The sequence below is a fragment of the Phaenicophaeus curvirostris genome, chromosome 7 (assembly GCF_032191515.1).
Source record: "Phaenicophaeus curvirostris isolate KB17595 chromosome 7, BPBGC_Pcur_1.0, whole genome shotgun sequence".
In the NCBI taxonomy this organism is placed as follows: Eukaryota; Metazoa; Chordata; class Aves; order Cuculiformes; family Cuculidae; genus Phaenicophaeus; species Phaenicophaeus curvirostris.
Genome location: NC_091398.1, coordinates 36,139,029 through 36,155,339, shown reverse-complemented (window position 1 = coordinate 36,155,339; position 16,311 = coordinate 36,139,029). Strand labels below are relative to the sequence as shown.

Genomic DNA, 16,311 nt, shown 5'->3' with positions numbered 1-16,311 from the left:
AGCCTCTCTTCTGCATATTCACATCCCACCACCCCCATTTGCACGGGTAAATGGTGAAAGCAATTTCTGTGGAGTCTCTTCATTTACGTGGCTTTTGACAAATGCAGAGCAAAGCTGGGGTTGCTCAACTAATCAAGCTGATGAGCAGGGCCTTCAGTGTTATTCAGGTTGCACTTTTGCCAGCGTGCTGCTTGCACCTCTCTTCTCTTCCATGCTGCAAACTGCAAGCCCCACTTCCAGAGCCACACAGGACACGAAGATCCCGCTCTTAACCTCCAGTTGAGATGTCTTTCATAATTTATTTTGTTTGTTTGTTTGTTTGGTTTTTTAGTTCTGACACAAGTACTTCCCTGTTTGTTCTTCCTTCCCACCAACTCAGTGCTTGGAGGATTATCATAGAATCATAGAATGGTTTGGGTTGGAAGGGACCTTAAAGACCATCCAGTTCCTCCCCACCTGCCATGCCCTAGGACACCTTCCACTAGATTCGGTTTCCCAAACTATATTCAACGCTGACAGCTCACAGGCTCCTCATGGGTCAGACCAGGCTGCCATGCAGGTAGTTTGCATCACCAGGACCTGGGGAGAACCTTCAGCAGCCCTCGGGCTGGCTGTGGGTTGGCAGGGACGGTCAGTCACCCTGAGCCACCTTGGGGCCCCTCATCGCCTGCATCACAACCGCAGCAGGAAAATTCAGCTCGGGAAGTAAAGCAAGCAGCCACATACATGGCCGTGTTTTAGCAGCCCCTTCATCTCGAACATTTCGGGTCATTTTTGTGCTTTCCTCGCAGCTGAAATAAAATACAGCAGTTAGTTGTATTTCTTTGGAGCTCTATTGTTATTTTCCTAGTATGAACCACTCACCCTGCTGTCAAGCTCTCAGATATTCACGTACATATTTTAACTTACAGAGCAATTTTCTAGTAAGTAGCTTATATCAACTCCTCTATACTTATCTAATTTAAAATCCACTTTCTGAGAAAAAACATAAACTTCAACCCATGGCAGGATGTTACATGCTGCTTACAAGGCAGAGTACACACTCCATTTCCACTTGCTGTAGCCACTGTTGCCTAATTCCAAAGGGGCAGGTTGGCTGGGAGCTGCAGCTGATTGCAAAGTCAGGAGGAGGAAGAATCAGTGCAAATTTTGGGACCTGTCTGGAAATGAAAGATTTTTGATTCTGTGCAAAGCAATGACTTGTTTCTTGGGGTGGGCTGACCTGCACGACTTTATTTTCTCAAGGGAAATCCAAAAGCTTCCCAGCAGAATTTTTGGGAGAAAGGATCAAAAATTTCCAAGGAGAAACCTGAGGATGTGTTTGGGCTTTTGTGTTTGGGATTTTTCTGCACGGTAACCCACCTTGTTTATTTGCAGCTTTCATTCCTATCAAAAGCTGCAGTGGTAAATGAAAGTTAATCCACCTTACAATTGTGAAAGCACAAGGGCTTATAACATCCTGAAAAATAAGGCTGTGATGAGACAAGAACAAACTTGGCTCTTTTATAGAGATCCGCTAAAAGAAGATGTTGCTTAATTCCTGAATTCCTTGAAGCATTCCTGACAGCAATCACATCTGCTGCCATAAAACCCATCACGGCCTCTGCCTTTGGGAAAAACATATTTAATAATCAGTAAAGTTCAAGCTCAGCTTGTTGTGATGAATTATTAGAACCCGTCATCATTTTCCTGAAAAAAAAAAAAAAAAAAGGGCTATAATGGAACACAATTTTATGTTTTATGTTTTTCCATTTAATTGATGACATGCTGAGTTTTTATTAATCTTTCTGGGCTCCAGTGTAAGATGCTGAAAAAGCTAATATGAGATCATTGTATCTGGTTAATGTGTGTGCTTTGCAAAATTGATAAGGCCTGTCAAGACATAAATTATTTAAAATTTGATAAATGTGTTGAAATCATTGACTTTTCAAACAGACAAAGCAGAGCTATTTCTTTTCGCCCCCCACACCTCAAAGTGAGGGTGGTTTTGTGCAGCCGCTCGATGATGCTGCCTTATCCTTGTAGCACATGGTTTGGAAGGTACTACGAGGAGATCAGAGAAGTATCCTGTGCTGCTGCAGCGATGACACAAATATAGACCCACAAGACAGCCCCAGGGATGGAAGTAGCAGAGACCAGGGAGACCGCTGGAAGCCTCCCCCAGTGTGAGTCTTTTCACTGGTGAAATTGGGGGCAGAAGGAGGTTACCGAGCACCAACTCCCTCCTACCACCCCTTCCTCTCCGCTGGTGGGATAAAAAGCTCACAGCAGTACCAGTGAGCAGCCAAATGGTGCTTCAGAGCTGTTTATCCCACCAAATCTATTTACTTCTGCTAATTGCTGAGAGTTTTTAAATGATTCCTGGCAGGGGTGAAGCTATAGAAATGATTGTTGGTGATTGATTAATAACCTGGATAAAATTCCCAAAGCATCAAAACGATTAATTCTTGCACGGGTACACCTGCTTTTATTTAGTGCCTTGCCCACAGAGAAAGGCATGGGAGTGAGTTCCAGATGAACACAAATTAATTTGGGCAAATAGAGAAAACATAGCCTTTCCTGATACTGGCATCTCATCAACACAGGCTCATTTTTCAAAAATAGTTCTCAGGGAACATTATTTAACCCTGTGCTGCTCTGCCGTGGTCGGGATCATTCATGGAAGAGAATAGCTTTGAAGAGCAATCACAATCTTTCAGAAAAGCAGACAGGAAGAACCAATGGCTTGAAGTTTAAAAAGTACATAAGTATAAACCCCATCGTACCTTGGTTGGAGCTGTTCTTGTGGTTAACGTAGCAAAGGCACATTGCAGATTCTGTACATCTCAAAGGGTCCGAGATTATGTCCCTTACTAGGAAATATCTACAGTCTAATGGAAATTTTTGGGTAACTGGGTGACATTTTACAGCCTCTGTAATACGGAAAAAAAAAAGATAAGGTGATTTCTTCTGTTCGAAAATTGATGGTTTGGAGGGAATGGGAAAATGCAGGTGCAGCAGAGGAGAACTACAGCAATAGCCATCTATTTAAATGTATACACTGACTTCCCTAAGCTAGTATTTTTCAAATACCCTACTGGCAATATTTTCCACTATATAGAACCACTACAGTGAAATGGGAAGATGCTGAGGAAGTAATTTTTTCCAGCATGTGCTGCATTCTTTTAATACAGTCTTTTTTTATTTCCTGGAAATTGCCAACCAACGTGAATAAACAGCTGAACAAAGAACATTGGTCCATCCTTGCTAACAGCAAAAAGCTGTCAGCAAGCAAAGAGCCTTTGCAATGTATAGAGGAAAACAATGCGTTAGAGTTGGGTTCTCTTATACTGCAGAAAGGTTTATTCAAAATAGAAAAAAATATCTGCACACACACACAAAGGTTTTACATTTTAAAAACACAAATATTATTCACGTTTCTGAACAGTGTGTCCTACCTTCTTACCCAACATTTGCAAATCAAAACAGCTGCAGAACCGAGAGCCTGCAGAGTCCCCGCTCCTGCAACCAACCAAGCTGATAACTCTGTCTGCCTCCGGATCTCATTCCTATAATGGAATCAGTGAAACAGGACAGCAGGAGGATGAAGCAGATTCAAGAATTGGGGCTGTAGGGGGATTGGAGAATCCTGCAGTCTGCAAACTATTTCTGAGAAATAAATAGGCCAAAATTATTCACATTAAGGTACAATTTCCAACAGTGGCTATTGGTTGTTAGCTAGGCTTTAAAAAGGAATATTGCATCATCATGAGTCAAGACATTAAAGATTTCATGTTGCCATATGATGAAAGCTTTTTAATTGTCACATGAAACAGTCCATGTCACTGTAGCTCTGGGGATGAGTGCCATTATCTTATGAGTACACCTCATTTGGTGTAGTACATAGACAAGTAAAAGTAGTAGTAGTTTAGCATGATACAACTCTGCAACTCCACCATCGTGGTTTTGAAATAATTCTGCCCCAATACCTTATTGGCGTAACAAACCCACCTGGTTTTAGCATGCATTGATGTCCCCCATCCTTCAGCTCTCCTGAGCCTTACACATATTTCTTCTTTTTCTATCAGAGCCTTCTGAAAGAGAGCAGTTTAGAAAGCAATGCTCTGCCATCTCATTTGGAGTGAGAGCCCCCTGAAGAGACATACATTGAGTATTACCAGTAACACATGGCTCAGTGCCCTCTAGATCTCTTCATAAAAGGAGAGGGGAGAAAAGCCAAAGAGCCATTGTAGGGATTTCAATAAACATTGCAAAAGAAAAAGTAGCCCAGAAGGACAATTGTGTGTGTTCCTGTGCCCTTGCCTGAGGACAGTCAGAGCTGGGTGTGGACACGAGCAAAGTTAAAGCCTCCTGTGAACAAGGCAGCTTTGTTTATATCTATTGCTCCTTCCAGCTCAGTTGCTAACAGCTGTACCAGCTGTTGGGTGCCCATGGTTTTGAGCGGCCATTAGGTATTTAAGTAGCAGGTCATTTAGCTGAGCAGACACAGGGAAAAGTTTCTGGTGTTTCAGCACTGCCAGGCCCCTGTTCCTAGCTGGAATCTAGAAGTACAGCGTGCAGAAAAAGCCTTTTTTATTATTATTATTTTTTTGTGTGCCTCAGGTCAGTTTTGGGGTGAAGGATGGGTGAACGTGCACATCAGTTCTTGTTTCATCTGAGCAGAGTCACTTCTCCACAGCAGGGGAGTTACGTCTTTGGCAGTGGGGATGGCCGGCTGTTCTCAGCATCACCCGGCTGATTTTGAGCTTGCAAGCAGGCTTAGAAGTGGCTGAAGAACCATGCATAAACATGACATTCCTTCACCAGGAGCTTTCCATCACAGTGGAAACAATGCTTCCCCCAACATCATTATGACAGCACTATTTGTGCTGGTGCAGATAAGCATCTGTCACTGTTTCCATTAGAATCTTCTATTTTCTTGAGTTCATACTCAGCCATAAAAAAGTGTAGTGGAGAAGCAGAAAGTTGATATATGAGGTTTCTGGCTAAGAGTGATCATTGTTGTCTCTTTTTTTTTTCCCCCCTTTCTAATCTGAAGAAGAAAATAATATATTTCTGCAGAGACGCATCTGACCACTACAGTTTGATTCAGCCATAGATTAAGCTGAAAGAGGAGAGATTTAGGTGAGCTTTTTGGATGAAATTTTATACTGAGGGTGGCGAGGCTCTAGAACAGGTTGTCCAGAGAAGCAGGGGCTGCCCCATCTCTGGAGGTGTTTGAGGCCAGGCTGGATGGGGCTTTGAGCTGCCTGATCCAGTGGGAGGTGTCACTGGACATGACAAGAGGTTGAAACTGGATGATCTTAAAGGTTCCTTCTGACCCAAACCACTCCATGATTTATTTAGCAATAGTGGTGGTGGCTGCCTCAGCATTCAAGTTGTGAACATTGCCACAATGGCTTCTTTTCAATATCCCATCTTAATTTACTGCATTAGAGATGATCAGGAAGAACATGTGGTAAGTGGGTTTGGGCTCTGGTTTAGAGACTCTTGCTAGAGAACTAGTCCCAGCGAAGATGAAGGGCTTTGAAGTTTCTGATCTTTGCCAGATGGTGAAATGAAAAACTGAAGGATTACAAAACAAACAATTGAGTATGATAGAAACTGAATAGAGCTAGAAACTAAACGCATAGAAGACGCCTTTGCGATCAGTCACAGAGGGATAAGCAAGGCCAGTGTTGCAGTTTCCCAAATGAAACAGGCAGCACAAAATCAGCATCAGCACTTAGTGTTTTAACTGCTTTAGGCAAACTTCCACCCCAGAATCTTGCTGTGGTTCCTTACTGGACAATGAAAACCCCATCCTGCATGGTAGGAATAGTGGGAGCCCACCATCCTGATCCTGGTACAGCAAGACAGGTGATGAAGTAAGAGGAGCATTTTGCCAGGAGGAGGAGGCAGCAACAGTACAACACTGTTCTTTCTTCCTTCCCTTTTAAGCACCTACTCTTTCTGCCCATGTATTTTGTAAGAATGCTTGCAGCTGAGAAGGTTTTCTTCTACATTAGGATGATGGTGTAAGACAGTCCTGAAGACAACAAACCCTGAACACACATTCTCCGAAACTTATATTCAAGCTTCAAAGGGCCTAAAAAGAAAAAGATGATAATTTCTACAAGAATCCTGCTTCTCACTTCTTGATCATATGCTCAAGATCTGACTTTGCAATAGAACTTCTCTTTCATAGTCTACAGCAAGGACGGGCATGGGCAACATGTTTCTAATTAAATCAGGGTGTATGATTCTAACACCAGTCTGTCATTACCAGAAGTAGTTATTTGCTGTCTAATTGTAAACAACTTTGCATTAGTCTTAGCTTCACCTAGCCACATTTCTGAAGAAGAGAGAGACATGCTCTGTGGCTGGGCTTGCTCAGCACTTCTTGAAGGTTAACTCTTGTCAAATGAAGGCATCCTAGAGCCTGAAAGCAAAACACCAAAAATAGGGTTATTTTCATGGTTCTGTTTCAAATTAAAAGTACAGATGGGCATGCTTAGTTTGGAAGAAATGGAAAAGGCAACACCAGAAAAAACAAATTATGGTAAACGTTTTAGTGTGCAATTGCAACACCAGAAGCAGCTACATAAGAGAGGACTTTAACCATAAGGCAGCTTGGAGGTTAAATGGAGAGCAAAAAAACAAAGGGAAAGGGAAAATTCTGCTTTTCTATTTCACTTCATCTTTCAGCAGAGGTGTCACTTGGCTGTTCAGGTTTTCTAGCAGCCTTAGACATGTTTTTTTATCCAACAGATCTGTGAGAAAAGGGTGTCTGTCCTCAGCCTGTCCAGAGATGCATCCGTTCGGCCCCCATTGAGCCTTTTGTAACTTGGCAGTTTTATTTCACACTTTAGACAATTCTTTCTTTCTTTCTGTTTTGAAACAGGTGTTTTGTGACGCTAATCAAGTTGTACAAGCTACAGACGTGCTCGACTGGGAAGAAAAGGATGCTGCAGAGACATTGGTTGATAACGTGGTCCATTCTCGGATCATCAATCCTTTACGCCTGTTTGTTAAGCCATCTCCAGTCCTGAAACACGGCCAGGTGTCCTACTCAGACAGCATAGAAAACTTTTGGGATTGGTTGTCCAACATCACGGAAGTTCAGGAATCTCTCGCACGAACTAAACGCAGACCTATAGTAAAAACTGGGAAATTCAAGAAGATGTTTGGATGGGGCGACTTCCACTCTAACATCAAAACTGTTAAGCTGAACCTCCTGATCACAGGGAAAATCGTCGATCACGGCAATGGGACCTTCAGTGTTTATTTCCGACATAACTCCACAGGTCTGGGAAATGTTTCTGTAAGCTTGGTACCACCATCCAAGGTGGTAGAGTTTGAGTCATCTCCACAGTCAACGCTGGAGACCAAGGAATCAAAGTCCTTCAACTGCCGAATTGAGTATGAAAAAACAGACCGCGCTAAAAAAACTGCCTTGTGCAATTTCGACCCTTCAAAGATCTGCTATCAAGAGCAGACTCAAAGCCATGTCTCCTGGTTGTGTTCCAAACCATTTAAAGTTATCTGCATTTACATTGCTTTTTACAGTGTAGATTACAAACTGGTGCAAAAGGTCTGTCCTGATTATAATTACCATAGTGAGACTCCGTACTTGTCCTCTGGCTGATACGATCGCCGGTAACTGTAGAGTTACAGCATCAGTCATAAAAACAAACATTTCCATTAACCTTTTGGAGAAGAATATGTTTTCCTATCAGGTTAAAGAGTCTTTAAAAACTGTAGCTGTGTTTGTGCTGTATCGTAAATAATCAAACTATTTATGTAACAATCATTTCCATTTGAGACCATTGCATTTTAGGCAAAACACATGAAAAAATCAATCAAAATTATGTCTGTAATGAACATCGACTTTGAAAATCAGTTTTTTTAAACTGGCCTTGATGGCAAAGAGGTTGTCTTTTACTCGAATTGGACGGCACTTTGCAGGACTCTGTTTCTCATTGGGAACTTCAGAAGATAAAAATATAAAGAAAAACTGATGAAGCAGACACCCATCTTCTTATAATACAAAATGCAAATAAACAGCTCTCCCACTAATCTCATAAAGAATGTTGACAGGGCTCAAGGAATCAAGTCCAAATACTAAGAGAAAGTGCTATTTCTAGGACAAAAAAAAAAGGGGGAAGGAATCTGCATTTCTGAGTTGTAGTAGTCATACTTATTCATCGAAGTGAAGGGTGAGTAGTTCTTTCCTCAGACTTCTAACCCATGGATATGCAATGATGTAATTAGACATTGATGAGATTTAGTTTTATTAGACCCACCAGGTGTGCAGGTTTGTTGTATGTTCTCTCTTCCTTGGTCACCATTGGTTTTGATTCTTCTCAAATGTTTTCACATGCACCAGTACTAGTTTTACAGTGATAGAGAATATACCTGCCTTGGAAAAAGATAATCTCTGTTTAAGTCTGAGGATAACAGGGGCTGGCTTCCACTTAACAGAAGCAATTATCTTCCCGTCTAGCCCTTTTACCACTGTGCTGTAGCAAGGAAAATACATTGCAGCATAAGGACAAAACCTGAACAACACAAGCATTCTGTTTAAGGGCACCCATTTGTCTTCCTTACTACTGCACTGCACACCTTAACTCAAAATATAAGCAATGACAAATAAAGCAGATAACAGAAATCTGTATGTCCACAGCGGATGTCAAACAATTGATATCAATATAAAAATACTCAGCCAGACTTTCCCCTCGCAGGGTAGAGGATCACCCCACCATACTTAGTTGTAAGAATGGAGAGCCCAGCTCTAGTTTTGCTCCGGTAGGACAAGATGTTGCTCCCACTGCAGCCAATAGCTCCAGCGATGCAGATTCAAGAATCAGCCCCCTCTGATATTGTTGGATGTTGATTTTGCTGCCGCTGCAGATTTGCTATCATAGCCCTTTGTGACAGTTTGATGTCACACGTCCCATGGAAGAAGCTGGCTGAGGAAGTGCTTTTTATTGCTCTGCAATCAAACTTACATGCAGGGTCCTCCAAGAAGTCACATACAGCTTAAATTAAGTACTATTAAAATAATCTGTGGAAGTGGTGTGCACCCAGACAAATGACGATGACAGCTCAGAAAGACTCACTCATGAGATTAACTCTGATTTCCTTGGTAAAGTCTCATACAAAAACCCCCACTCTGTTAAAAATATACAAGTAACTGGCTAATTTATTTTTCTCTTTAGATGACAAATTTAAACGTGTGGTTTAGTTTGATCAATAATCTAAGTGTTTTCCTTCATCTTATTTCATAGAGTCTCTCCTGGTCTAAATGATGTTTTTCAGTTTGTCTATTACTGTCAATTCCTACAAGATGGTCTACTTTGTATTCTGTATAGCGTGTCCTCAGTCAGGCTGTATATAAGCTTGGATTTATTGCTATGAATTCAGTGGTTGGTGCTTTTGCAACTTAGCTGTAAGCCATGATTTTATTGCCATGTATTTTTACTCAGCACTGTAGGTAATTAAAAGAAAACCCTACATGCTATTTATTGTAGAGTATGTGGAAATCATCTATGTATATACACTTAAATATATGTACATATACAGAATATGTGTGTACATGTATTTGTATGTAAATAAAGAGAGTTTGCTAAATCTGGCACTTGCTTGTGGCATATTTGATTTTTTTTTTCCAAATGTTGTGTATATATAATGACACAAAATAAAACTAAGACACAGCAACACATCGCTGAAAATTTTTCCACAGCTGGAATTTGGTTTTCTAGGAGATATTCAAGTATACATTGTAGTGAATTGTGCTACAAGCTGAGGCCAATTAGGTTCAACAGCATTTCATGATATTCGAGTGCACATTTAGATGAAGACGACCATGAACTGTTTAACAATTGTGAAAGCTACATGGAAAGTAAAGGAACTGGATTGGCTTTAAGTTTCCTTCCAACCCAAACCATTCTATGATTCTCACTGAAACCAGAGCTGGATTCTCACCCTGTGCAGATGTCTGCTCATTGTGACACAGCCGCATGCTGGGTTGAGGTTTCCAGACCTTAAGACGACCAACCAGGACAAACGTTACTCTGGAAACACCTGGATCGCCCTGGGCCACGTGGAGAAACACAGGGAAATGCTAATACAGATAGAGAGACATGTATTTTAACAGATTTAACACCTCAGCTTCTTACATAAGAAGACATGCACCCTACCAGCAGGTTTTAGCTTAAAACAACTCTCAGCCTCTTCAAGCAAGGCCCAGGATGGTCTCATGTCATTGGAGCAGCACTGGGTACAGGGAGCAGCAGAGAACCAAGGCCTGTGATAGCAGGAGGAGAGGGTTAACAAGGACTGTGTCTTGCAACACTGGATCCAGAGCATGGGGAAGAGCTGCCATGTCTCACCTGTAAGCCCTCAACGAGCATTCCTGCCCCAAATCTCCTAATGAGATAGGAGTGACCATCATCAAACCCGCTCAGCTCTCTCCTCACCCAGCAGAGTCTGCCCTCAGAGACTTAGCATTTGCTTTAACATAGTCTGAGTGTTTTCCCAGGGAGAAGCTAACCCACGTCTGCAGCATCTGACCAGCTTTACGATGCTGTGATGCCGGCGCAATGGGTGAAGTTTGCACCACTCTTCTTCAGATGCCGCACAAGAAGGTAGCAGAGCGGCTGGAGCAGGAGGAGAGGGAGGGAGCTTCGGTATCAAACCCCACCACATCAGAGAAATCACCACCACACTTTCTCAATCACAATAAAAATCAGCTTAAAAGCATTACAGATTTTCTTTCAGATCAGTTTTGAGGAAGGCACTGCGGAAAAGCACTTAGAACCTTATTGCAGTCAAACTCAGATTAAGAAATTCTTTACACCTAGCAAGACAAACAAAATACAGTCCAGAGAACCAAAGGAAGTGACAGAACTTCACTAGGACCAATTTCACAGTGCCCGTGTAAATAGAACTAAATCTGATTTTCCTGTATAACAGATGACTGTTTCAGACAAGTTTCAAATGTCAATGATTGCTCCTCTTACAACTGTTATTCAAAGGATTTTAAAATAAAAGTTTGGAGGATTAAATATCTTTTTTTTTAAGTGTCCCAAGTGGGCAATAATGACTTACAACTGCAGCAACTTAATCTAAAAGATATTAATATACATATTTTAATCCAAATCCCAACAGTATCATTATTTTGCATGCATTTATATCAATGCAAATACGTATTTATATATATTAAACTGTATGTATGGATATACATATTAAAAAATCCCAATGTAAGGTTAAGTCACAATACACATAAGCATCAGCTTTTTGTCCTTAGACCACCTATCATACTGTGCTGTGAGAACCACGCGCATTCAGTATTTTCTGTTTTAATCATTTAAACTTGAACAGGGAAGTAACTTTGGTTTTTCTTTTTCTTTTCCCCTTGAGAATTTCATCCTTTGATTCCTCAGCCTTTTCATCTCCTTGTAACCCTAGCTGGTGGTTGGATCCTGCCACAAGCTCTTCACCCTCTCAATCATCGCAGCGCCAGTGATATTGCACTGGGACTCGGGGCTCCCTGCCCGCCTCGCCCCCTGTGTGCCAATTCCCAACCTCTCACATCGAGTGGCCACGCTGTCCTACAGTGGCAAGACAGAAAAGCAAAAAGCTGAGCAATGTTTGCTGTGAGCTCTCCAGGGCTGCTGCATTTTCTTTTTAGGGAGTCCTAAAGTCCTAGGCAGTCGCAGAAGAATAAGCCTGATGCATCTGGAAAAACACTCATAGCAACTGGGTAAAGGTGCTCAGTGCAAATCAGCATCCTGTGCTTATTTTTAATTGCAATTCAAGGACATTAGAATTCGCTATTTGTTTTACGCTCTGTTGACCAGCGCAATCTGGATAATGTTTTATTTATAGTATAATAATGATTCGTCATTACCACTGTCCCTATTCAAATATGCACAGCTGAAAAGACAATAACAAGTTGCATCTACTAAGTAGCTCAATGAAGTGCACATCAATCAAGTAGATTTTTAGCTGTAGGGTGTCTCATTTGAAAAACTAGACTTAACCATTCGCTTTTGTCTCTTGTGAAGACCTCTTGCAGGCATCTGTCAGAAGCGGCTTCCTCCTTTGTTTTCAAACTAGCAAATACTGACATTTGTCACTAGCACCATCCTGTACTTAGAAGATATTGCCCATACGGCATTAGACAAGCACCTAGGAGTTAGTGTAACTCCCTCAACAGGTTTACAAAACCAAAAATCCCAAGTTTATATCATGTTCCTGGTGGACTCAGTTCCATGGAGCTGGTGAACAGAACCTAAGCCACGTGTCCACAGACAGCTCCTTATTGCCGATGCAGCCCAGCTTGCTGCACGTGCAATGAACACACCAGCTCCACAGGAGAGGGGTCCAAGGGGCTGGTTTCCAGCAGCAGAGCTGAATTGTCATCAGATATCCCACTTCAGTCAAAGCACACACCTCACTTGGAAGGTCACTGAGCACAGGGCTGCAAAACCTGTTCAGATCTGCAAAACCTGTTCAGATCTGCAAGCAGGAGGGAAGGAAAGCGAACGGAGTCTGCTGGACACTGCGGGCAGCTCGGCACAGCAGCATCTTCCTGCCAAGACCGCTGCGACCAACCACATCCCACAGCTCTCCAACCCAAAACACCTGTGGGTTTTCAGTCAGAAGCAAGCCTCCAGCTGCTGGTACTCTCAAGCAAGAGCCTCAGTCATCTAGACTAGGTTTTGAAGGAAAAAAAAAAAAACAACCACAAAAAATGCTTTTCCAGAGATGCAATTCAGTCTCCAACTCAGCATAAATGCAGCACCAGCTGCAGCCCAATTAAAAAGCAATTAGGTTCATAGGAAAAGCGTTTACTCAGAGAAGAAAAAGTTCTACCTACGTAAACTGTAGTAGGACTCAAACAAGACTCCAAAAGAAATATCAGCACCTTCCTATTCAACAGTAATGAAATGGCCAAGCAGCTCAGACAGACAATATTTCTTGCACTGTGCTCTTGGTTTTGTCCTCAAGTCAGAACAGAGAAAATATCTGCTAGTTTAGGGATTTTTTGATGTATTTACTTTATCTTATATAAAATGCACATCCGCAATTCCTCATCCAGACAAAGGATTGCACCAGGCATTCAGAGATGACAAGCATTTCTCTTCCTAAATAAGTCAAAAGGCTCAACTACCTTTCTTAACTACACGGAAAGCAGCGATGTGGGAAGCACGGAGCTGGCAGGCAGTAAGACCACAAGCCCTTTTAGCTTGCAGGGCACAGGACACCGTGGGACACAGCCCGACTGCAGCAGTCGAGCGCAGTCAGAACAGAGGAACAACTGCACAATCCACCTTGAATATTTTCTCAGGCGTCTCACTCAGCTCTGTCAGGCCCAGCCCAGCCAATTCTGGCAGCTAAAAGCAAGCAGTTGGACTCCCAATTCCCTTCAGCCTCCACCCTGAGGAGGCAAAGAGGTTTGGGTCGGAAACTAAGACAGCTTTAATAAAATAATAATAATGAAAATCAATAAAATACATACAAATATCTGAAATTGCATCCCCACACCTCGATGTCTATATGTCACCACAGATGCAAAATGAGTGGCAGGAGGGAGGTTAGACCCAAGAACTGGATTCAGCAACACTCAGCTCCAGGATCAGGGGCAAACAGACAGTTGAGATCCTCACTGAGCAGGAGTCACAGAGGATGAAGAAACCGAGACCCCCATGATCCCTGTTTTATACTGAGTATGATGCATATGGGATGGAACACTCTGTTGGTCAGTTTGGGGTCACCTGTCCCATCTGTCCCTTCCCTGCAAGCGTGGTCTTTCTCACCTCTTTGACAGGACACTCCACCAGCCTCAAGGTGCCCTTGGTTACTACAGGAGTAGGTACAAGCTTTGGCCTTTCTGCACACCAGTGCCCTGTGTTATCACTTCGAGAGAAACACTATCTGAAAAACATGAAGTTAACCCTCAGAAAATGAAGTTACTTAGACGAGACTTAGCTGATTTTCTGCTTTGGGTCAAACCAGACCAAGCTTGTCCCCTCACTTTAACTGTTGTCAAGAAACAAGACAGTTTTATTACCAGCCCAACCCCAGACTATCACTGCATATTTCAATCATCCTGCACATCTGCCCTTGGCAGCTCCACGGTTTTAGCCACCTCAGATGCAAATCCCAATTTCTCTATCGCCTTGCCTTACTCCCAGACAGTACATGGCTCTTTCATCATTATGCAGTCAATTAAGCTTTGGCTACCTTATCTCAGCAGCTCCAAATAAGCCGGTGATCTTCCTGAAAGGTGATACATTATAATTGGTTCCAAATTGGCAAGAAAGAATAATGAAATATGGGACTGTGAGGTTATTTGAATTAGCCCCGAAGTTAAAAAATGGTCAAAAAAAAGCATCTCAAGTTATCAGTCAGGGTGTTTGCTTAGATCTAGTATTGGTCAGGTTTGTATCATGTTGCAGGGAATATGATCTGGGATCTTGTGTTCTAGATATCTACAGCCAGCAGTGATGCTGCCAGTTCCCGAGAACAGAGGCAATGAAGTAGATACACTGAGCTCACTCGCACAGAGGGGCAGAGGGTGACGGGTGAGGAAGCCTGGCGGAGGGCACGTTTCAGGTGCCCAGACTCCGTAGGTGATACATACCTCAATAATCTTTCAGAGTCCACAGGTCAGACAGCAGAAACTCTCACTTCTTCCCAGCTGGGACTCAGAAACATCACAGCAGGAAACATTCCTTTACTGAAAGAGTGGCCAAGCACTGGAACAGGCTGCCCAGGGGAGTAGTGGAGTCACCACCTCTGGAGGTGTCCAAAAAAATGTAGACAAGGCACTTTGGGACACTGTTTAGTAGGCACGGCGGTGTCGGGCTGATGGTTGGCCTGGATGGCCTTGGAGATCTTTTCAAACCTCAACGATTCTATGATTCTAGGTTTCCTGCATTGCTACGACCCATTTTCATTCCCGTGATTCAAGTGATAAACATCTAAGCAGCCATGAAAGCTGCATCTGAACAGATATCCCAGTTATGAGGTTTTGAGATGGATGGACACCGATTGCACCCCCTTCCATCCCCATTTCAAAAGCCCCTGATGAAACGTAACTCAACCCGAGCTCTTCTAGAGAATGCCAAAGGCATCTCCTTGCAGGGAAGAGGATTTAGGGCTCTCCACCCTAGACAAAAGGCCCTTGCTCACAGGCAGGGTGATGGCTGCTGCTCCTCACAACGTGCACTGATTCCCACTGGTGCAGACCAGGAGGCAGCACAGCTCCCACCACTAGGTACCAGCATCCTGCACTGGTGCCACCTCTGGGGGATCCAGGTCTGGGCATTACCCCTGGGACACGGCAACAGCAGCATCACCTGTTATGGTTACTGGCCTAACAATCCCCATTATAACCTTTCAGTCTGTTCTAGAAAGGAAATAAACATGTTTAAAAAAGAAAATCAGTTCATGTTTTCAAAATGGGTCAAGCCGGTACTCTTGAACACGAGCACGTGTTTCAGCTTAGCATGAGAACTGGTCAGTGAGGAGCCTTCAGTCTATTGTAAGCGAACAGCACTCAGCCTCTCTCACCACCTTGCCCAGGGAGGTGGTTGAGTCACCTTCCCTGGAGGTGTTTAAGGCACGGGTGGATGAGATGCTAAGGGACATGGTTTAGTGTTTGATAGGAATGGTTGGACTCGATCCGGTGGGTCTCTTCCAACCTGGTTATTCTATGATTCTTTGAAGGAGCATCTGAAGCACACGCCACAGCGGCAGGCGATGCTGAGCAGACCAGCGCTGCTAACCCAGCATCCCAGTACAGAATATTTAACACCAATTTCTGAGCAGGTAAACCAAAGGATTAAAAACATTTCAAGTTGCCATACTGGAGATAAGCAAGCCTATTTATTATATAGCACTAAAGACTACTTAATTCCAATCCACTTCTCCTGTCAGATATATTTAACTGCAGCATTTCTGACTTCAATCACTGAAGATTTGGATTAGCCAAAGTACTCCAGTAAAACCAGATGACTGCTCACCCGAGCCTCCTGGAAGCGATGCCATGCAGGGTGATTGCTCTGTCCTGGGGAAACACCCTCTCTCTTCCACTTCATCCTCCTGGTTTTAAAGTAAATATACCATAAATAGTAGACCCAGAGTGTTTTGCCACTGCCAAGTACAACCTGATCACTCAAAGTGAAAAAGGCAATGCAGACCCAAAAGTCCAGCCAAGCTCATCGGTGTGGCACAGAATTAAGGGATACTTATTTTATTTGGCAAAAGGAGTGAAGAATTAAATATATTTTTGATTCACCACACCCGTTATCTTTAAAA

General features: G+C 42.9%; 2 protein-coding genes across 2 annotated transcripts in view; one reads left to right on the top strand and one right to left on the bottom strand.

Annotated features, from left to right (window-relative positions):
* NXPH2 (neurexophilin 2) overlaps window positions 1-9,807 on the top strand; it is a 41,142-nt gene extending 31,335 nt beyond the window's left edge. The window contains exon 2 of the mRNA XM_069861577.1: window positions 6,884-9,807. Coding sequence (XP_069717678.1) covers window positions 6,884-7,627 — 744 coding nt within the window. The 3' untranslated portion in view covers window positions 7,628-9,807. The remainder of the gene's footprint in view (window positions 1-6,883) is intronic.
* SPOPL (speckle type BTB/POZ protein like) overlaps window positions 3,450-16,311 on the bottom strand; it is a 60,583-nt gene continuing 47,721 nt past the window's right edge. Inside the window, exon 11 of the mRNA XM_069861575.1 lies at window positions 3,450-3,642. Within this exon, the coding sequence (XP_069717676.1) occupies window positions 3,549-3,642 (94 nt within the window). The 3' untranslated portion in view covers window positions 3,450-3,548. The remainder of the gene's footprint in view (window positions 3,643-16,311) is intronic.